At 39.9% G+C, this 23,348-nt stretch overlaps 1 protein-coding gene and 1 long non-coding RNA gene across 10 annotated transcripts in view; one reads left to right on the top strand and one right to left on the bottom strand.

Moving 5' to 3' along the window:
- Positions 1-23,348, bottom strand: part of LOC128739734 (torso-like protein) — a 42,450-nt gene that overhangs the window by 2,859 nt on the left and 16,243 nt on the right. For 7 of the 9 annotated variants that reach the window (XM_053835401.1, XM_053835330.1, XM_053835267.1 and 4 more), the window contains one exon: positions 874-1,373. In XM_053835401.1, the coding sequence (XP_053691376.1) occupies positions 874-1,110 (237 nt within the window). In that variant the 5' untranslated portion in view covers positions 1,111-1,373. Of the gene's footprint in view, positions 1-873; positions 1,374-2,926; positions 3,056-16,051; positions 16,447-23,348 lie in introns of those variants that run through there. The other 2 variants (XM_053835711.1, XM_053835655.1) reach the window with 2 other exon arrangements.
- Positions 16,317-18,680, top strand: LOC128740239 (uncharacterized). The gene is made up of 4 exons (XR_008412192.1): positions 16,317-16,669; positions 16,734-16,938; positions 17,204-17,337; positions 17,466-18,680. It is a non-coding gene; the product is annotated as an uncharacterized LOC128740239 (long non-coding RNA).

The raw sequence follows: 23,348 nt of genomic DNA, 5'->3' as shown, positions 1-23,348 counted from the left end.
GCGAGTGAAACCAAAGTGTTAACGATATGTTACACCGCGGCGCGCGAGTGTTGTTTCGAGTTTTCAGTATAAAACCATACAAATGTGAAAACTCTACAACATAAAACACTGCACATGCAAGCTACTCCGCAACATGCATAACAGAGGGTGCTAGCGTGCAAGCAAAATGTGTAGGACGGTGGTTTTTTTTAAATGATTTTCTTCTATGTGCCATGTCAGTTCGTCAGTGATTTAAGGTTACCTGGTGCTACAAGTCACACAAATATCTGCAAAATGCGGTTTCATCGCCAATCCGCAAAGGTTGTGTGAATGTGACTTGGTAGTTTAATTCTTTATGGAGCATCAAATTTTAACAAACTGACAATAATGATACACAAGATACAGGCATTTGAAAACTTTGATCTCAACCTCATCTAATAAACATAATAAATTTGCGTATCAAACTGTTGAACATTTGAAAAACGTCCAGTATAATCGACTTGCATCTACTAGGCCCAGATTTTTATACGTTTTTATATGAATTGATTGGTATATATACCATTGAAACCCGTTCAGAACTGGCAGAATTATTAGTGTTTAAAATCTTTCATTATTTCGTGAAGCTCGCCTGAATCCAAATTTTGGAATGACACTCTACGGTAAGACGTAGTTCTATGTCGGCTAAAGCAAAATTTGATTTGTTCGTTTGAGAAAGATAATTGAGTGGCCTTTCACTTTTCTTGATTATCTTGATGGCAAGATTTTAATAACCGACTAAGAGAACATTGAATTAGTCGTGCAATTTTAGATCCCACTACTCGGAAATGATTGTGAACAATCATTGTAGGTATCACACATTTCAATTTTTTTTGTCTCGCCTACGCATTTGTTTACCTTGAAAATATTTTTCGTCGGTTCCTTGAACAACCAAGTCTCGCTATCGTTGTACGATATCACCTTCATCGAAATTGATAGATAGCCATAGCGGATGAAGATGTTGATTGCTTTGCCTAGCCGCAGTTGCGATTCGCGCTGACCCGCGCATGTGTCCAGCGTCGTCAGTAGTAGCGTGCAAACCAGCAGTGGTCCTAGCAGTGTGCCCAGCACATGCAAAAGGGCGAGCTTCGTCATAACCCGGTTATTGACGGGAAGGAGTTGGGTCTCCCTCCGACCAATAACTAGTTCTAGGGCGCAGGCTGCGGTCCTTGACTTGCTCTCGCGCACTGGAGCCTTCGCATCAACTCACCAGTGTTCGCACATGGATCTGGTTTGCTTTTAATCTCTGCCTCTCTCATACCATCGTCAAGCAGAATGGATTCCGGCAGGGGTCATGAACGTGATCTGCCAACAGCTCGCGGTTCGTCAAGGTGATGGCCGAAACAGCTTTGGACGCTCTGAAAGTATAGCAGGCAGTATTGCAAAGATTAATTATAGGTAGACTGAGAAACCATGATGGGAGAGATTAGAGTGATTGATGTAAAACACTGGTTATGCAAAAAAAATATGTAAAGGAATATCTCAACGAATCGAACGAATCTGGAATGACACTGGAGTTACCCTGTTTAAGATGGTAAGTCGAAACTCGATTTATGATAATACAGTTTCTGTACTATAACAAGTAGATTTAAAGTTTTTCAAATGACAGAATTTGTTAATTAGTTAGCACTTCACCCTTTGAGACAATATATGCTTATTATTACTATATCATCGTTTGAATGAGTAGGTAATAAAAACTTTTTAGTATTACAAAATGTTGAAGCGATGACGTAAAAATACAGCGCACAAAAAAGTTGGTTAAATCTAAAATGAAAATGGAATAGAACCATGGCAAATTTCGAAAATATATTAATTGTAATCGTCATCACCTGTATTGGAAATCATTGTAAGCCATTTTAAATTTTTCCGATATAATTTCCTCACCACGTGTTGGTGAATTAATAACACACATTAGGATCCAGCTTACCAATTATTAAATGTCACAATACAAGCTCTCCTATTGACAATCTTCCTTTTCCGGCTGATGTTTACTCATCACTACCTTTCACTTCTCAATGCAACCTTTTATCCGTACATGGATAAAACACTGAAAAATCGTTTAGGAATTAAACTAATGAGGCTTGTGACATTGATCTGATCTGTGAATTAGCATCGGGTAAAACCTGTTTCAATACGCTTGGTGGTGTGTTCTATTCCATTTCACGCAACATAAATTATGCGTTGGTGAATGTCAACATATTTTAATAATGATGAGTCTTCTTTTATTTTATATCTCTGTTTGCTTAGCAGGTCGGATGTGCTTAGACAATTCCATAAGACTCATTTTCCCAAATCGTGCGTTTCGTTTCACTGCAAAATTGTTGTTTATTGCAATATTCTATAGAAATCATTTATTTATACATCCGACATCGAAAATTTAATCTATGAAGGTGCCCTAGCAGCACACTTTGCGTACTTTTGATTACAGTAACTTATTTACGCCTGAAATTAATATTTTTTTTCTTTTTTTTTTTGAAACGATAATTCTACAATTGATGAAGGGACGGTAAGGGAAAGCAATGAAGAAGGATTTTTTTGGGAATGGAGGGGAAAGAGTGGAATGGAAGGGGTGGGGGGGTAATAGGTAGCTACGCTTAACAAGTTGTCGTTGTGACTCCTATCTTTTGTCCAATGCTGGAAGGTGCATGGGTCGAACCAAGCTATAATCAGAGATTATAACCGGATTTGAACCCACAACACCTGCCAGGGCGAGATTTATACGCTTCCGCCACTCTCCGCCAAATATTATTCACAACACCTTTCGCTCGAACACGGCAAGGACCCGTATATCATACGTGAACAATATTACAGATTCAAGTCCTTAAAGAACTACCGCTCTATTGTGGGTTTTGTACCCTCTTCACGATTCGAAAGGACTTGAGAGTGTCCCTGAAATACGCATAGCACTTACCAGCCGAGAGCCGGGGTGGCTTTTGCCGTAGTCTCCCAACTTTCGCCAGGTGTACGATGGGAATCTCTTCGAGTAGTGCCTGCAACTCGTGGTTCATACGCCTACGCCAATCTCCACTATCCGTTTGTAGTCCGTCAAAGTGCACGTAGGGTATGTTGCTGTTTCGTCGTAATTGCCTATTCCCGTCCTATCCAACACAAATTATTAAAAATATCAGCATTTTTATGACACACAATGCAAAACTAGTTATTCCCTAATATTTTAGTTTGTTGTCTATCATACGCGATCAATCAAAGTGAGCTGAGATCTATTTAAATGCTTTTTATCATTAAAGAAGTCCTAGCAGCCAAATTTCCTACGTTTTTTCGTGCGACGAAGAAGAAAATGTCGACTTTTTAATTTAATTTCCGTCATTCATAAATGAAAATAACTCACGCAAGGCATTGTCGTTATTCTGCAGCCAGGAAAACTTGGCAGACCTGCAGAAATTTTGCAAAATAACATTTGTCATGCCGTCCTACACAAATACATGCGCGTTAGCTTCGTAAACATGGTTGTGATTTTTAGTTCGGACGATGAAAAATGTTGATGGACGGATTTTAAAACGGTACGACGAATTTAAGAAATAAAGTCGGTTGCGTTATTTCAATAATATGCTTTAATAATCGCTTTTCAGTAATTTCAAAGTTCACGGATCAGAAGGTAAGTATGTTTTAGTCAAATCAGCACAAGAACTCTTGGAGTATTCATTAAATCCATCCAACGAATGATGAAAATTAGAATGAATTTACTTACTACGACGGGGATTAGAAATAAACCCTATGTCTTCCGTGAGCAAAGTTACTGTCTCAAGTCCGTAGAGGACTACCGGTCTGATTAGCGTTTTGTATATCGTCAACTTTGTACGGTGGAGTATGCTCATTGACCATAGTGACTTGCGGAGGGAAAAGTAGGCTCGATTTCCAGCTTGATTGCGTCGTTGAATCTCCTTTCTTGTATTATTTTTGGCGGTGACCAGAGATCCCAAATATACGAATTCATCAACCACTTGCAGTTCATCCCCGTTAATAGTCACTGTCCGTGGGAGGTAAACGTTGCTTTCTCTAGAGCCTCTTCCTGCCATATATTTGGTTTTCGACGCATTGATTTGTAACCCTATCCTCCTAGCTCCCGTATTTAGTCTGGCGTAGATTACCTCTGCCGTCCCAAGGTTTCTGGTAATGATATCAAGGTTGTGTGCGAAGGCTAGGAATTGGCTACTCTTGCTGAAGATCGTTCCTCTCGTTTCGATGCCCAATCGCCGCAGCGCACCTTCAATAGCGATGCTGAATAACATACAGGACAGTCCATCCCCTTGCCGCAACTCTTTGCGCGATTCGAAAGGACTCGAGAGTGTCCCCGAAACGCGCATGTAGCACATCACTCACTCCAAGATAGCTTTGATCAGCCACGTCAGTTTGTCCGGAAAACCGTACTCGTGCATTATCTGCCAAAGCTGTTCGCTTTCAACTGTATCGATTTCAGAGCACTGAAATGCACGAAAATATGATGCGTGGGCACCTTGTACTCTCGACATTTATGGAGGATTTGTCGGAGAGTTAAATTTTAATTCGTAGTAGCACGGGCCCCCATGAAGGCCGCCTGATACTGCCCTACGAATTCTCTTGCTATTAGGGATAGACGACGCAACAAAATTTGAGCGAACACCTTGTAGGCGGCGTTGACCAGCGTAATACCGCGGTAGTTACAGCAATCTAACCGGTCGCCCTTTTTGTAGATGGAACAGACTAGGGCTCGAGAGTGTCCTTGAAGCACGCACGTTTCACAACACTTGCTTCGGGATAGCTTTGATCAGTTGCGTCAGTTTACCCGGAAACCAGTTCTCGTGCATTATCTACCATAACTTTTCATCTTTGACTGTATCGTGTGTTGCCTTAAAATCCATGAAAATATGATGCGTGGGAACGTTGTACTTCAGAAATTGCTGGTGAATTTGTCCGAGTTATGGAGTAGAGCTAGTCCTTTCCGGTGGCTCTATTAGTCTTCAGCTATCCGATTTCTCACCGAATCTCTTTGAGATAGGTACGTGTAAAAGAACGATTCATACAGTATTTCCGCAGCGCCACATATCATTTTCGTTGCGGCATCATTTGTTTCTCGTCCGAAAGGTGATGTTTTCTGTGTCGGTAACTTCCACTTTCGTATGCATGCTGGCTATTAAAAACAAAACGACTTTAGCATCACCTCGTAATTCGGCGGTCTTAGGAAACAGCGTGGTATCCGTGCTTGAGTTCCTTAGTGATTGCGGAAACTAGTTATGACAAGAGACATTACGCCACTCGAGTGTGACTTCACTATTCGTAGTTGCCTATTCAGTACAAAGGAAGGATGTGGAGGGGCCAAAGACTAAACTAATGCTAGAGTCACTGAACATCGAATACTGTGATTCTGCTATTATTTGCTACCATACCCAGATGTTGACGAAACCGCAATGCCTCGTTATGGATGGCGAGGCAAACGTAAAAGCAGACTTCCAACAGCTTCTGGGACTTCGATTCTTCATTGCTCATCATAAGTTCGACCTCGCTGAAGACGTTAGAGAGTACAACATGTTAAAATTTGCCAACAAATACATGATTTGTATGCACGTGTGGAAAACAGAGCACCCTATTCGTGTCAAAAACGACGGTCAATGGATACCTGGCTAAAGGAATGCATCCAACTCCAACAGCGTCTACTTCCACTTCTAAGATCACACAACACTAGTAACAATTTGGGTTTTAATACACGCTTATGATGGATTTTATGGCCAAAATTGGTAATGAAAACTGCAATAAGAGCGTAATAAAACTCACATTGTTGCTTGGAAATGGTCCTACGCTCTATGGCCCAAACAGTAAGATATGAGTAGTATTAAGAGTTCATACATTTGGATATGGTAATGAAATTGAATAGAACAAACATAGGAAAAGTTAAATAATATGTTATAAAGTGTGACACATAAATATTCGAACAAAAATCATTTTATGCTTGTGACGGCATATATAATTATTACAATCAAACTAATACCATGTGTGTGTGCAATCATTACTCAAGTCTTACTTGACGTAGTTTCATTTTCGTATTGTGTCTCGTTCGGTGTACACGTACCAATGTTCGAGTTATGGTCGTTGATAATAAATAAATTCCGAAACGGTGCTGCATGCAGCACTGGTTTTCGTGACCTCAAACATCTCGGCATAAAAAGAGCATTTGCGTACTATACAGTAAAAAGATTTGTCTGTTGAAAACCTTAAAAAACCCGAAAAAAAACGAAGCGTTAGAGCTGCAGAGGTCAAAAAGGTTGTTTGAGATCAAATTCGTCGCAGTTGCGACCGGTCTGAATATCAACAGGGAATCTCTTTGTCGAATTTTGAAAATGGATCTGCATGTGAAACGTAAAATCCATAGATTAACGGAAGCAACAAAACAAAAACGGCAGGAAAGATGCAAACTGCTGCTCCGTCGGCACGGTGATTCCGAAGCAGGGATGGAAGATCAGTGATTTTGACAAAATCTGTGAGTTATAGCCACACCGATCACGATCCGTACAGTTCATGACAAACAGTGAATCTTTAGCGTTGATCACACGATTTTGTTCTCTAAACAGTCTCAGCAGTCAATCATAATGTTAAATTTTACCTAGCTGCGAGAAAAAAAGGTCACACATGTTGTTTGTATTGCGATTCATACGATGCACACAACCAATCGTGTGTATCTATTATATTTTCTCTCTATTTTCTATTATGTTATATTTAAAGTTCTCAACGCAATCATGCAATGAACATGATCTGACATGAGGTTTGTCATAATCTGTAAGGATCACGACAAAGTGTTTGTCGCTTACAAGTAGTGATGTCAATGAATCTGAATCTGATCGCTCCTATGATCTTGATCGCTAGAAGCGATTTTTTCCATCCCTGTTCCGAAGTGATCTTTTCTGATGAGAAGTTGTTTGTTCTTCAAACACCGCATCATGCTCAAAATGATCGGTTGTGGTCGGTTTCGATCATGGCTGTTCCAAAGCACAAACGGAATGTACCACGATACTAAAATTCATCAGCAGTCGTGGTATGGGGAGGCATTTCAAAGAAAGGGAAACTTCCTCTTGTATTTATTGGAAAGGGTGTGAAAGTTAATGCAAAATACTATCTAGAAATGGTCTCAGGACATAATTTGATGTCTTACGTTCGGAGAATGTATGGTTAAGAATATTACTACTTTCAACAGGATGGAGCTCCTGCCCACACTGCAAATCTTGTGCAGACGTGGTGCAAAGCCAATCTGACGGATTTCATATCGAAAAAGGAATGGCCTCCAAGTTCTCCTGATTTGAATCTCTGGATTTTTGTATATGAGGTTACAAGCAACAGAAGCTTAAGGATTATAAATATCATAATTTGGATGAATATAAGTTAGTTATTAACACGATATGGGATGACATTCCGATGGAAGTAGTACGTGCCGCATGTAAGGACTTCAAAAAGTGTTTGAAGCGTGTTATCCAGGCAAAAGGCGATTCAATAGAGCAATGATTGTTTCTTGCGTTCTGTATCTATGGGTAAACAACTTCTAAAACTAAAATTCGAGATAAAGCCGTTATTTACAAAAATATATCACTTTGTTTTTGTTCGAATATATATGTGTCACACTGTATTTTAAAAGGTTGTACCTTAAACTACTGGACAATAAACAAATATAAACGTAAACATATTTTATTCACTGAATGTTTGGCGATGATCAGTTAAATGGGTTATTTTGCCGTTTCTTGTGTTTTTGTGATGCAATCTGATTTCGAACACCTTGTAATTGTCGAAATATCGAGTAGCGAAAGCGTGTTACTATTAAAATAACTTCCGGTGAAAATATATGAATGATAGCTGACATCAGAGATCGCTAAAGTATCATCAGAAATGGAATAACATAATAATGCCTGCGTCATTCTGGTAATAAGACTCCGTAATTTCGAAAGTTTGATGTAGTAATTTTTTAATTCTAGGAGCCTCGCACGGTGCACAATATTTTTACCTAAGTAAATAAGAAAGTTTATCATCTTGCTCAGCCATTCCGAGGACATCGCCTAATCCTATACATCTTTCAACAGTGCCGGAACTTTGTCTTGATGCATTTTAAAAGTGGACCAAACATTACACAACTGTATTAAAATAAGTTTGTTATTCCATGACAGTTCGTCTAGACTCACTTGTGACGGTGTAATGGTTTTGATGAAGTTAAAAGAAAAGTTTTATACTCATCATGCCTACATCGAAACGGAATAATGCACTTTAAGTGAAGCTTGATTGTGTACTGAAATTCGATCAGGTAAATATGGATATGAAAATGTTATCCTAATGTTTTTCACAACTTCCATAGCAAAATATTTATCCAAACTATTCTACTGAAAACGACACCGTATTCTGACAGGTGAATCGATTCAGAGCGGTTATGTTATTGTTTAACTTTTTGGCAATCTAAGCACGCAACGGCTTTACCGTAAGCATGCGCGTAAAATGTTTCCACCGCGTAAAATCGTTTCCTGCCTGCCAGCCGGCATAATGTCTGCGCAGGTTACTTTTTTTTCTTGCTTGAGGTTTTATTGTTTTGACTTGCTGCAGTGATTTCATTGATATGCCGGATGACTGCTGAACAGTTTCTTGTACTTGATCAGGCCATCGACTGTAAAACACTTCGAATCATCAACTGCAATTACCAACTGAAGTGGCGTGAAAGGAGGTTTCATGAAATCTCAATCAGTTATATAAGGTTGCATTAAGGCGTCCCAGATATTATATTCAGCAATCCTTCGGTCGATAAATGGAGGAAGAATTTTAATCAACAAAGATTTAATGTTATCACCCAGAGAAAATATAGAATACGATATATTCACAATCTCCTGTGGAATGAAACCTTACCTTGACGATGCACCATTAATGTCATCCTGAAGAGTGTTGGATATTATACCTGTGCATATTTGCTTAACGCAACACTTAAAACTTCAATACTTTCATTCCTCAACAATTGTGTAGGGACGAGATTTAAATTTACTTCTCAACGAGGAATAAATATAACGCACAGTTTATTGCCCGTTTGCTCATCGGTCATTTACAGTGGCTTATGCAGAAATAGTATGTAACCTGTGGCCTTCTAAAGGCGGAAAAAATGTCAGTGTTTGTACGATTTTTGTGACTGTTTTCTGTTCTAAAGCGATCTTTTTTAAATGTTTAAAATTTGATAAATACTGATTCATGTTATAGTTGCACTTTCAATTAAAATGCTCGCCGGATTGGTTATTCATTTTCATTCGTATATTCAATTCTAATTCTGTTTTACATTTCCCAACACGAAATTTTCAGCTTTTCAATGCTGCAATATATCAAAATAGAACGCTTATCGTGCTGAATATCGTCTCATTGAAATCGCCCTATTATTTTACCATGAATATCCAACCACACGAAGTGAATCAATATAAAACACCCATGTAATTGGAACGGAAAATCCCATCTCCTTGCTATAATTTAAATAAAATATGCGTCATTCAACCTCGTGTGGCTGAAAAATACGCAAAATTTAAATTATGAACCTTGGAATTCAACCAAAAATAGTGCCATGACTCATGCCTTCTATTTAAAATTCTAAATTGGCATTCAATACCAAATATTCTGTTTCGGATTACACAAACGCATCCAAATGCAGCACGACGTATGGTAAAGTATGAGTGAATATCTGCGCAGCAAAGCACTGCAAACAAATAATACAAATAGAGATTTTTTTTCGAATTTTTTTTATTGCTGAAAGCTTGTTTATTTGCTGTTAAATTTTGAAAAAAAGTTTAAAACTCGTTCCTTTTGTATGGCGAACAATCCATAAAAACATTTCATAAATTAAATCTCGTTTCTTACCCCTGTTAATAAACCAATACCTATGTGTTATGCAATCTTATATCATCAGTTCGTGCAATCCGTGCAATGGGATGAATTGTAGTAATAATTAAATGTACCTACGACTTACTTTCCTTGCATCAAACTAACTTCAGAATAGGTTTTCTAATTATCAGCTTAAATTCATGCGTAAGTTAATAAGATACATTTACTGTTTAGAAACCAAATTCAATAAATAACAGTATAATACGTGTGACAATGACCTAGTGCCAAACAATGCAGTTGGATGTTATTTTGCATTTTTTTCTTCTGTACACCCCTTTAATCAGCTGCAGTATATGTCATCGTGACTCAACTTCAGTACCTATCGGTTAGTCGTTTGCTCTTCGCAACAAGTCTCTACGACCAGTATAGTACGTATACTAGCGATCTAACCGGCGGCGGCATCTAGCTTGGCACGGTTCTGCAGCAATGTCAATTGAAGCCAGATTCGCTCATCATCGGGTGGCCATGCAAAAATTTTCCCTTTTTTTTGCGCACGCGCACGCGAACGCGATCTGCTATATACATTGTAACTTCAATGCCGGTACACAAAATCATAGCTACGGGTGCCTGCGGACACCGACGACGCCGTGCCGATCGGTTTGTCGCTAATTGCTACCTGGCCATATTTAACTATGTTATTTATTAACTAGTATTTCTAATTCGTCTGGTTAGTTGTTAAATATTTCATTTTTGGTTTCCTGAATTTACTGCAAAGTCAATTATTCAGATACGCAGATGCTTTTACCTCCCCCTTTTGTCATCCCAATATGATGATTCCCTTATATCAACAAACAAGTAGGCCAAGTTTGATGAAGAACCGTCCAAATGTTCCGGAGTTATGGCGGTGCATAAAGGGTTTTCGCGGTAAAATTGCAACACACTCAAATTGCTCTAACTTCTGAACCGTCGGGTATAATTAATTGTAATACTGAGTGAAGAGGATTCAACGTGCATTGTTTACACTGATTTGTGAGTTTTTTGTAAGGTGCGCAAAAACCAGAAAAATGGCACCCAAGGAACAGCACATTTCGCGTAGAAATGCACGGGTACATCGAAAATAAGAGTCAATCATATCGAGCCATCGGTAAAAAGTTGAGGGTTTCTTGTGCCTTAAAGCGGTTCGAAGAATGTCTGACTGTCGATCGTAAGCCAAGATGCAGAGAAAACAGTTGTTTGTATACCGCGAACCATAAATCAAAAGCTGACAAAATCACACTGCTGCTTTATGGATGACGAGACCTCGTGAAAGCGGATTTCAACCCCATTCTGGGGAACCAGTAGTTCACTGTCAAGGATAAGTTTGATGTTCCAGAGAACTTCTGAAAACAGAAGATGTCGAAGTTGTACACCGTGAGCACAGATGTACATATTTGAAAGAGTATCTTCAAAAGCAATTTCTTTCTCTTCTGAAGTCCAGTTGTGAGACTTTCCTAAATACGATCTTCTCGGAGGACCTGGCTTCTTGCCAAAGACGTGCTAGGGTCTTATACCACAAACACTGCAAATAATGTCGACTAATTAAATGTTATTACTTTGAGCGTCTTAGCAGAATCTCGAGTACGAGCTAAACAAAAAAAAATCCGTTTTATTTTGCTACATAACCAAAGCCTACACAATATTCACCCAACCGGAAAAGTACCAAAACTCCCATTCCACGCAATTTGTAGGAGAACACTGATGGAGAATACGCTTTTGAGTCGTTTTACTCGAAATTATGTAAATTGCGTTCTCAAAATACGGCAAACGGGTGAATCGCGTTCATTCGTGACGTCAGCATGCACAACTCTATTGTTTTGTGCGTGTGGTGTGACTAGGTGATTCAGATCAACCGTAACTGTAACGCTTACTGAAAAAGTGCGTGGTAGATTCAATTTTCCCGTCATTGGAACTCTCTTATGCGGTCGATTCAAACTAGCCGTCCCCAGAACGCCAACAGAAAACGGTGTATCTCCACCATGGTTCTAACCTTTGACTCCTTTTAAGAAAACATTTGCGATCAGGCTAAACTGGTTCATGCCGATAACGAACATATCAAGTACATGGGTTTTGCGATCAAATCGTGCATGTCCTTAGGTACGAAAGAGACCCCGTTGGCTTCGTACCACTTCAGAACATCCTTTGAATAGTGGTACGAAGCTATATCCGGTCAGAACCCAGCAAACCACAAATCGTATAATAATGTGTGAAAATCATCTTAAATATCGCTAAACAAACTCGAAATCGTACATAAAGCTTAATAAAGCGCACCCTAGTTTACATTTATTCGTAAAAAATGATAGTAACTGATTCACATACGATTTTCGTCACAGAATTGTGTAGTATTATGGAACTAATCATGTTAAGTCGGATTTCATCGTGTATAAATTCTCATGAATGTGAATTGTTTTCATATAATTTGTAGTACGTATATCGCTTCCAAAACAGTACGCATATGCTGGTTTCGTGCATCGAATGCAATTTTTCTAGATATATATCGGTACATATAACATCCCAGCAAACACCAACTCGTATATCAATGTACGAAAATTATCGTTATTGACTATTAATAAATTCAGGATCGTAAATATATCCCAACGAAATGTACTCAAATTTATATTCTGTCGCATTTGACGATAGCAAGTGATTGACCTGCGACTTCCAGTACAGAATTGTATAGCAGCATAAAACTAATCGTTTTGAATCGGATCTTATCGCATACAAAGACTTATAAAGTTGAATTGTTAACGTATAGTTTTTAGTACGTATATGGCCTCCAAATTAGTAGGCATATGCTAGTTTTGTGCATCGGATACTATTTTTCAGGCTATATACAGGTACTTATAACTCACTTGTTACTCGGATATGCATATGAAAATGTTTGCTGGGATATTTGTTACTTCGATATACGTACGAAAATGTTTGCTGGGAAGATCGTAGGGCCCTCGTATCGCTTCAACAGAGGAGGCAGACACTTCTATATACACTCCTTAAGGTAGATCTACTCGTCTACAGACGCGTTATAACGAAAGCCGCACTGCGTTTGCCACATGAGCAGATCGCTTGCCAAATCATGTATTTCTTGGCAAACTTTGAAAGTTTATGCTTCCTTACTTTTTCCAGAACATCAAACTTGTACTGGGCGGTAAAGAACAGGAGCTGCGGAAGCTGCCGGAAGTCCCCGTTAACGTAAGTCTAATCATCCTTGATGAGACTATGAGGCTTCATCAGCAACTGGGTGTTCGGTTTCCGGGCCCGTGACTTTCTCACCGCATTTTGCCGTTCATCACGATCTGGAGCCTTCTGCACTTTGTACGTATGCACTCCCTCCCGGTCCTTGGCTCTCTGAACGAATGACTTGGACAGGTTTAACTTTTTGGCTACATCCCTGACCGAAGCATTGGGATTCCGATTAAACGCTTTCACGATATGCTTGTGATCGTGATCACTAATAGAACATCCATTTTGACCGCATTTCTCCTTCCGTTCGATGCTCAGAGTTTCATAGTACCGCCATCCGGGGTCAATGTGTTTTATACAGGTATGGCAATGTTGGTTAAGTGGTATTAGTGCAATGAAGAAATTTCATCATGGTGTGGGTGGAATCGTAAATCGACCAATCACGATGAAACGTGACGTCAAACTACAAAAACAAACCCCATTGTCCGATGCGGTTTGTTTTTGTAGTTTGACGTCGTTTTCTGATTTTTCGCTACTAATACTATCAAATGTCTTCATCTGCCACACCTTTTTAAACCTCATTGATCCGGGGTGACATTGTGCCACGGGGGTGAGATTGTGCCAAAAACCAAAAATGTTTATTTATGAAAATTTATTATATCTATAAAAACTGGTGACCTAAATTCAAAATGATCATGAACATAACATATTTATTCATAACTTAGAATGGAACACAGATAATATTAGCAAACTATTTAGCCTAAACAGGGTTTCAAAGTTCGCAATCAAAAATACTCGGAAATAACGCTTGTAAAAAATGTCACGCATAAACCAACCCAAACAAGAAATCGCATCAACTTGCTATTTTGAAGGTATATAAACTAATCATTTACAATGTATTGAACGGTTATTATGCGTTGGATAAGTTTGGATTACGATAATAATATTTTTCCAAACTTTGTACTTGTCGAGCTTCACGGGGGTGAGATTGTGCCAAGCCATAATAATTGATCCAATTTGTGGATTTCACATACACAACAAAAATACGTCAGCATACACCAGTACACTCATATTCTTTACTATTGAGCAGTGCTCAATGAGCACAATATTTTGACAGATTAGATTGCATCATCTATTTTGGAGCAAACCAGCACCATAGGTCTGTCAATGTCACCCCTTAGAAAGGGTGAGACTGTGCCAAAGTTCATGCACTTCCAGTTAAATTGGGTTTCATTGTAACTAAACCATCTCTACGGTAGTTGTTAATTGAACAATTTAGTATATATTGACAGGTTTGAAATCAACTTAGTTCCTAAATTGTGTGTATACTGAGCTAAAGAACAAAAACATATGCTTTTTGGGCACAATCTCATTTAGACTAATCTCAAGTTTTTAGTCTTGACCTTGAAATGCGGTCATACATATATATTAATATTTTTTTTTTAATCTCATTTGACAGTACACTTAAGTCACTTTTTATGCGAAGGATACGTGGAAAAATCACGTAAATTCCAAAATTCACGTAAAAGAATTCCCGTAGCGTAAAAAATCGCGTAAATTCCGAAAATCGCGTAAAAATAGCCACGTAAAAAACAAACCGCGTAAAAACCGACTAGTGTGTACCTAATTAAAATTGAATTCTGTCATTTCACTACTTCTTAGCGTCATCGAGCAAAGCCTCACCTATTTGTACATCAATGCAACCTGCTTCGCGTCAGAATCTTGAAGTTGCGTGTACGAGCTGACAAACGCATCTTGAAATTCTTCGTTCATTCACAAACCATTTCGAAACAACTTTGGCGCGAAGCCTTGAATCATCTGATCTAGTTCTACGCGATCGCGTCCTAGTTGCGGGAAGGTAATCATCACGCGATCCAAAGCCATCAAAAGATTATCGCCAGCCAAGCCACCATCGTGCGCCAGCTGCGGTTAGGTTGTTATTATTGTTGTTGTTATTTTTCACCGAAACTGCTCAAATGACATCGGTTGCTAACGAACCGGTGCGGCGTTTGAAGTGCAGCAAACTTCGGCCGCTGCGTGTGTTGCATTTTTCTGGTGGATCGTATCGGAGTGTCAAGTGGTTTAAAATATCACTGCCAAGGTGAAACCGCAATAACGGTTATTGGTAGAGCAAAATAAACATAGACGCATATTTTTCAGCCAATAAACAGACGCTGCTGTGAAGCGAAAAAAATGCTTATGTTCGTGGTAGCAGCATGAGTGAAACATATCCTGCCTCCATATTTTTCAGTTACGTCGTCACGATGCAATTTTAGCGATTCTTTATACGTCACTCAGCATTGAGCATGTTTCATCATCACTCGGCATTCGACTAGAATACCTCATAATCTGATAATGGTTAACGCACGGCCAAGGGCTTTACCCCACGCACGCACCACATTGCACGACAGGTTGTGAAGGTGAATTGCCTAGATGTGGAGAGACGACACTGTTCATCACTAAACGTGTAACGGGAAGGTGCGGTAATCGCACCAAATGATGCCTAGAAACATTTGCAGTATAGGGCCAAAACGTTTCCGACCGAGCCTCTGGCATCGGTCAACAGTTTGGTTTGTGTCTTTGGACGAACGCTCTTTGGTGCGTCTGGCACATCATTCTTGCTTTGATAAACTTATGGAAAAGTTGGTATCCTTGAGCGATTCTTAAAAAAAGCTACAAGGCGCGTTGAACCGGTTCCAATCAGCACACGTCTCGAAGCGGGCGGCTCGACACTTCACGACCAATAAAAGGCGGGCCGGCTTTACCATTTGCGGATTATGTCGTTGTTTAGAGGTTAACTTTGACTGAAGGATGTTGCGGGTTATATTACCTAGACCAAATGAGCCATCATGGCTCTTTCAGGGTCTTTCCTTTTTGATGCCTAGCAAATGCAAGGCAGCGGGTAAAGCACGCATAACATCGAACAGGTTTCGTCTGGCGGAAGATGAATTTTATTGTGAATCAAAGTGACTAAACATGCGATAAACTTGACCTGTTTGTTACTTACACTTGAGTGTAGCATTAGTTTGTTAAAGTAACTTTATGTTCGGCTGTCAATTATATATCCTGAACTACAAGATGCTTTACAAGTACTTGTATTTTTGCGTTGTGTTTAGCAATAGTGGGCTATCTTGTTTTCATCGAATTTTCACTTACTAGTCTTAAGTATAGAACCGAGTTTTTAATCTTGAAACCTGCCACCGCATCAAATAATTTATGAGACCTTTTTCTCAGAAGGTAAATCATCACTCTCGTCTAAATTCTTCTGGTGTTATAGTGATTCTGCACGTCAATTTGCTGCATTGTATGCGAGTACACTGATGTCATGGGACAAGTTCAAGGATAGTCATGATTACTCGCAGAAAAGAAGATTCCGGCGCCGCATCTCGATAAAAACAACATACTTAAAGATAGCCAGAGTAATAGAATGGAGTTCGTTGTTTGCAATTTAAATAATGTATCAATTTTAAGTTAAATCTTTTGACGTCCGAGCTGCAAATTGTCGTTGAATACACCAGTCTCTCACAGGATCAACTCTAATTTAACTATGGACATAGATCTTTCAGATGTCGAGTCGATAAAAAGCACAACAGTCGCGCCGGTTGATGGCAGGTTCCGCGAACAGGTGACCCTTTTTTGCAAATCATGTCCAACCGGTTAGAATGAAAAAGAAAAACAATATATTTTAGGAATATGATTTCATGCAACCGTCTAATGAAGTTGATAACGTTTTCACTACCGGTTGCACAAGTTCTGTAGCTTCAACAATCGGTGGACAGTCGAGTATCTGTCAATGGGATCATCTGACAGCAACTATTACCAAAAACAATAAATCATCTGATAAGTGGGAAGTCAGATTGTGAAGTCGATTACCTGCAGTGCACACGCGAAGCGGTAAGTAAACCGTGAACAATAAAACGTGCAAATATTTGAACAATTCGATTCCCATACCATGACGGCGAGGGTCTTACATGTCTGTTCGACGTTTACACGTCAGTCGATGGCTGGTGCACCGGGTACGGTGCAGCCTATCAATGCGGGTGATAAACGGTAGTTTTTGCCATCCCTTGTTCAATGATTTGCCTCCCATTGTTCGCCGTTCGAGATGTGTTCCCATGCCATTGACGGGGGAAAAACATCATTCCGCCTTTCGTTCCAGCACAACCGTGAACGACCAATGCTATACAAAATACCGGTGACCTTCGTCTAGTCGTGCGACCTTCAAATGCGACATTTGTAAAACGAGAAACGTTGGAAACGAAACCGAATATTTAATACCTATTTTGAATTGTGGTATGTGGACAGTAATGTTGATTGTATAAAATTAATGGAATAATATGAATTTTTTGTTTTCATGACACCGTGGTATCTTTTTTCTTTATTGATCAAATTTAATCTACATCTGCGTCAAAAAATGTAAGCAAGCAATAATGTGGCAACCAATACACGCTTAGATATCCATACCGGGTAGAAGCAGAACCAGCAGCGGTGGTGGAGTGCTAGAAAGAAAAAGCGTGCCAATTTTTCAAGGTCCCCTTTGCGGACATATTTTTTTGTACCTGTCCGTAAAACTCACGCAAGACTAGACTGGCTGCTCACCCGACGTGGGGAACTGCTGACTGCACTTAAAATTTTCGGTTATTTCTTGTGCTCCGTTGATACGCTAAAAAAACCGGCACAAAAGTGAACGCCAATTACGTCGCCGAGTAAACCACGAAACCATCACGAATTACACTACTAGGTATTGGACAAACATAAAATTTACATGCCTCTCTGACACAATTTTGACCACAGTTCAGCAATCGAGTAAGCGATGAATGAAGAATGTAGCCTTTCTAGTTAATCGCAAGACACAAGTATTTCACATACGAAAAAAGAATTAGGTGTAGCTACTTGCGGTTTGTTTACAAATGTTGGCAAACCAGAATGATGGAGTATGAAGAAACTGACCACAATCTCGAATGGTACTATGGAATGCCACTTGTGGCCAGATGTTGATTAGGGAACATAAAGATGCTGATGCTTTCATGACTGTTCAATACCGGCAGCAATATAAAACGGTAACTCCTCGTTGGAAACAACCCATGGCAAGAATCAGAGCCAGCATAACATGTCGCAACGAATGGCGATCATTAACCGTTGAGAACACCTTGAGATTGGTCATTAATCTTTTCATTCTATGTCTTCCCTGACTGGAACCATCGACTGAGATTGTAGATATTGTGAAGAAGTGATTGTAATGGACATAAAAAATAATGTGAAGCTAATATTAGAGTTGACTGAGCAGGATCGCTGATAATTTGCAATTATGATGAGGTATCATACGCTGAGAATGGTACAAGAACTCTAAACTTACGCATTATAGATTATTATAGCACAATTTTTCACACCGGTCTTTCCCATTTCCTATCAACTTAATACGTAAGATACCTGGTTAAGTGGTATTTAATGGGAAAATACCTTTTACAGGGCACATTTACCTATCATGGCAAGCTTTTTTCTAGTGGAACATAGTGGAGTATTGCAACATTGTATGGTTTTCTTGTTCAATTAACCTACTCGAAACTCAAGATTCGAGTAGTCGTCATCGAAATTATAGATTTCAAAAGCAGTGTGGCATTAGCAATTCCATGGAAAAAAGTAACATCAAAATATCACTTACAAAATAGGTTATAAACGTTTTACTTGCTCTATTAGACTAGTTTACTATGGAAAATCATTTACATATTCTGATCCAAATTTAAAATGAGTTGAAATGCATAGTGTTAGGAACACTTGCATTGTACAGTACGCGTTCACCAATTGGCATAACTTTTGCTTCTTGATCACCTCTCGGTATACAACAAATATTTCTCAACCTTCTCGTGCCCAACCCTGCCATCATAGTCCATGAGATTGAGAACCCATCTCGTAAATGGTACACTCCGAAGTCATTGGCGTAGCTAGAGGGGGTGCCTAGGGGACCAGGCCCCCTCCACAAATTTTCCTCACTGGAATTTCAAAACCGGAAGAAAATTTAGCGCGTATGTTCCCACTGTGTAGATGTATTTTTGTAAACACGCAGTTGTTGTCGTTAGCTGCTTAGAGCTGAGGTGTCACATGCTGTTTCAAGCCGTCGTCTCCATTCATCTTGATTTTTGGCCACTCGTCGCCAATTTCCCAGTCGTCTCAGAAATCACAAAACATTTTCGACCTGATCGAGTCATCTTGCATGTTGACTCCTCCTGTTACTGTGCCGGTGCGGCTGTTAAAAAGAACTGTCGCACTGTCGTCCGGCATGCTTACGATGTGTCCGGCCCACCGCAATTTACTGAATTTCGCCAAATGTACGATGGGAATCTCTCCAAGCAGTCCATGGGAAGCACGCGTTTGCTTCTATTGAACCTATTTTTCTCATGTACAGTACTGGACAATATAAAGTACGCACCCGCTCTCATACTATATAACACGCGGTATCGTTTTTATTGTCAAACATATGAACTCGGTACATTTGGACAAATTGTAGTATTTTCAATGCTTTAAACGATTTATGTATCGTTAAATATAAACATTAGCTATTTTGATCAAGCTATTGTATAGTTCTAGAAAAAGTCAATTTTTAGTTGGTCATAATAAAGTACGCACTACAACGCCGCCTACTGCATACGAATAGTTTCCTCGCCATCACACTGCAGCGAAGTGTCAAAACAAATTGTTTGTGATTGATTTTTCATTACTGGTGCGCGTTTTTATCTGGTACGATGTCAAAAAAGCAAATTTGTGAAGATATCCGTAAACTTATCGTTAAAAATCGTTAGGAAGGTTTCTCGAATAGAGAAATTGCTCGAAGATATGAAATTAGTGAGGCATGAGTACGAAAAACATTGAAAAAATATGAGGAACTTGGAAGCGTGAAAGACCGGACTGAAAGAGGAAGAAAGCGGAGGACTACAACCAGTGATGATCGCCTGATTCGTCGAAAAGTGGCTAAAGATCCGTTCTCTACCAGCCGAGTAATCCGAGAAAATACGAACTTAAATATTTCCGAACGAACTGTTCGTAGAAGACTGAAGGAAATGGGATTTAAAAATGGATTTGCTCAACGAAGGCCATTTATCCGAAATGTTACAGGTTTGTTTATTTCATATTCAATATTTGTTTTTAAGTAATATTAATTTGTATAGGATCAAACGTCTTAAATTTGCTCAAAAATATATCGACAAACCTCTGGAGTATAAAGCCTCTGTATAAAACGTCTTCTGAAAGTACATCTATAAAGCTAATTTTTGTTCGATCACTATGAATAGTTATCTACTATAAATAATGAGAAAAGCATAAAAGTTTCAAGATGTGATAAGTGCGTACTTTATTTTGTCCAGTACTGTATTTGATCTTCGACGCATTTATTTTTAGTCCAATCCTCCAAGACCCTGCTTTCAGTCTGGCGTAGATTGCCGCCGCCGCACCGTTCCAAAGTTCTTGGCTATGATATAAAAGTTATCTGCAAAGCCTAGGAATTAGTGAAATCATGCTTTTGGTTTCGATGCTCGCTCGTCTGATCACCCCCTTCAGAGCGATGTTGAACAGCATGCAGGATAAGCCGTCACCTTGTGTCAACCCTCATCGCGTCTCGAACGGACTCGAGGGTTTCCCCGAGATGCGCTCGAAACACATTACTCGATTCAACGAAGCTCTGATCAGTCGCGTTAGTTAATCCGGAAAACCGTATACGTACTTTATCTGCCGTAGCTGGTATCGATGGACTGTATCGTATGCTGCTTTGAAATTAATAAAGATATGCTGAATGGGCCTATTGTACTCTTGATATTTCTGCAAGATCTGTCAATCGCTGAGAGTATCTTGTAGGCGGCGTTTACCAGCCGTTTATCGACCTTTTTGTAGATAGGACAAACCACTCGTTCCATCCATTCCTCTGGTAGCTTCTACTCCCAAATCTTGAGAATAACCCAGTTTACAACCGTTGCCAGCATTTCTCGGGCATGTTTTTAAAGATCTATCGGTTGGCTATTCTTACCGGCTTTGTTGGTCTTCAGTAACCCGATTTTTCGTTTGACACTCTTAGGTTAATTTTCGTTCCACCTTCTACTGCAACTTCGTCAATCAGGTGTTCATCGAAGAACTGCTTCCCCATCTCGGCCACCTCGCGCTCGTTTGTGATTAGACTCCCTTCCTCGTCCGTCGTCCCTACACCTATCAGGCTTTGGCGTGTAGCCCTTATGAGTTAAGTTCACCTTCTCGTAAAACGGCAGACTGAAAAGTTTTGCATTTGAGAGTTTTTCACTAGACTATACTTATTACTCTTTACATCGTACAAGACGACTCGCAAAAGTTAATAGAATAAATTAAATATTCATGCTGAGAACATTATATTTGTGCAGTTACTATTGATGTTTTCATACAAAATGAAAATTTTTTAGGAAGGCACCCCCTGGGCCCCCTCCATGGAAAATTTCTAGCTACGCCAATGTCCGAAGTCTGATACGTGTACCTAATCTCAACGGCGATATAACCACACTTCAAATTGCATTATGGCAAAAACGCTGCAGAAAATTTTCCATTTAGTTTTTCTTGAAAATTTGGGAAGAAGTAGTTTAGAATATATTGATTACACTGTATTTTTGTCGCCGTCAGTTTTTCGAAAATTGGAAAAATGGCGTCACCCGAAAGCCAACGTAGCGAATTAATTTTGCGCAAGCACCTGGAAATTCCTCAACTTTTTCATTGGAACTTCGGAAAACATCTCGCAGTCGCGCAGCCAACGATGAGTCGTGTGATTAAACGTTACTACGAAACGCTGGGGTTCTATTCTCACAGTCACCTCACCTAAATTTTTCAGGTGAGGTGACAATTTGCGATTCTCACAGCCACCTAGGTGACCCCGCTCACATAGGTGACTGTACAAATAAAACGGGGAGCCGTTAGGTGAAGTGAGCTGACTGTGAGAATAGGGTGCGTGAGAGAAGTAAGGTGAGGTGAGGTGACTGTGAGAATAGGGTCCGATATGTCATATTCCGTCTTCAAAACCTGTTTACTGCTGAAATTCAATAGTTAGCATTGTTAATATATCACTACAAAAGAGATAAGGGGCCCTATTCTCACAGTCACCTCACCTCACCTTACTTCTCTCACGCGCCCTATTCTCACAGTAACCTCACCTCACCTAACGGCTCCCCGTTTGATTTGTACAGGTAAGCGGAGTCACCCAGGTGAAAAAATTTAGGTGAGGTAACTGTGAGAATAGGGCCCCAAATGGGGCCGGTAAGGTGAGGAGGGTGACTGTGAGAATAGGGCGCGTGAGAGAAGTGAGGTGAGGTGAGGTGACTGTGAGAATAGGGCCCCTGATGTGTGTGTGAGATAATCTGTCAGGGGCCCTATTCTCGCAGTCACCTCACCTAACGGCTCCCCGTTTGATTTGTACAGTCGCTCAGGTGAGAAAAATACTGGATCTCATCATGGATCGTCAGAACTGACGTTCCGGAGGAAGCAAGGAAGCAAAAATTTTCAAAGTTTGCAAAGAAATACATGATTTGGCAAGCGATCTGCCCATGTGGCAAACGGAGTGCTCATGTGGCAACTGGGACTGTAAACGGGCAGATCTACCTCAAGGAGTGTATACTGAAGCGTCGGCTGTTGAAGCAACACGAGGGCCCTACGATCTTTTAACCGGACCTAGCTTCGTGCTACACTATTCGAAGGATGTCCTGGAGTGGTACGAAGCCAACGGGGTCACTTTCGTACCCGAAGACGTGAACCCCCCTCCAACGCACCAGAACTAAGGCCCACCGCAAAACACTGGACTATTATGAAGCAGGCACTACAGAAGCATCCCAAAAAGTAATCTGAGGAAGACATGAAGAAAAAGTAGGTTTCCGTCCAGAAGCACAGAGCTGCAGCCAGATGTTATAAAGAACCTTATGCTAGTTTTATTTTCGATTTTTTGCGCAGTAGATGCTCCTTTGACTGCAGCGCGCAGCGCCTCAGCAAAATAGAATTCTAAAAAGTAGTGTAAAGGACAATTATAGAGTGAATTATTATCTAAAATATTGTTGAAGAAAGTATCGTTTTATCTTTTGTATTTACGGCGCTACGTGGCTGCTACCCCTTTGCCGCGGCGCTTATTTGGCTTCCAACGGAGTAGCAGCCCCCTATTTTTTCGAATTCGGTTTTGCTGATGCGCTTTGGTCAAGTGAGCATCTACTGAGCAAAAACCGAAAGTGAACCCTGACCTTATAGGTGGAATTAAGCGTAAGTTGCGAGTGGTATTAAAGTTGAATGAAATAAATATGCCAAAAGGCTGCTGATGG

Source organism: Sabethes cyaneus, chromosome 1, assembly GCF_943734655.1.
Source record: "Sabethes cyaneus chromosome 1, idSabCyanKW18_F2, whole genome shotgun sequence".
In the NCBI taxonomy this organism is placed as follows: domain Eukaryota; kingdom Metazoa; phylum Arthropoda; class Insecta; order Diptera; family Culicidae; genus Sabethes; species Sabethes cyaneus.
Note: the sequence above shows the minus strand (reverse complement) of the source record. Positions and strands in the feature narration are given on the sequence as shown.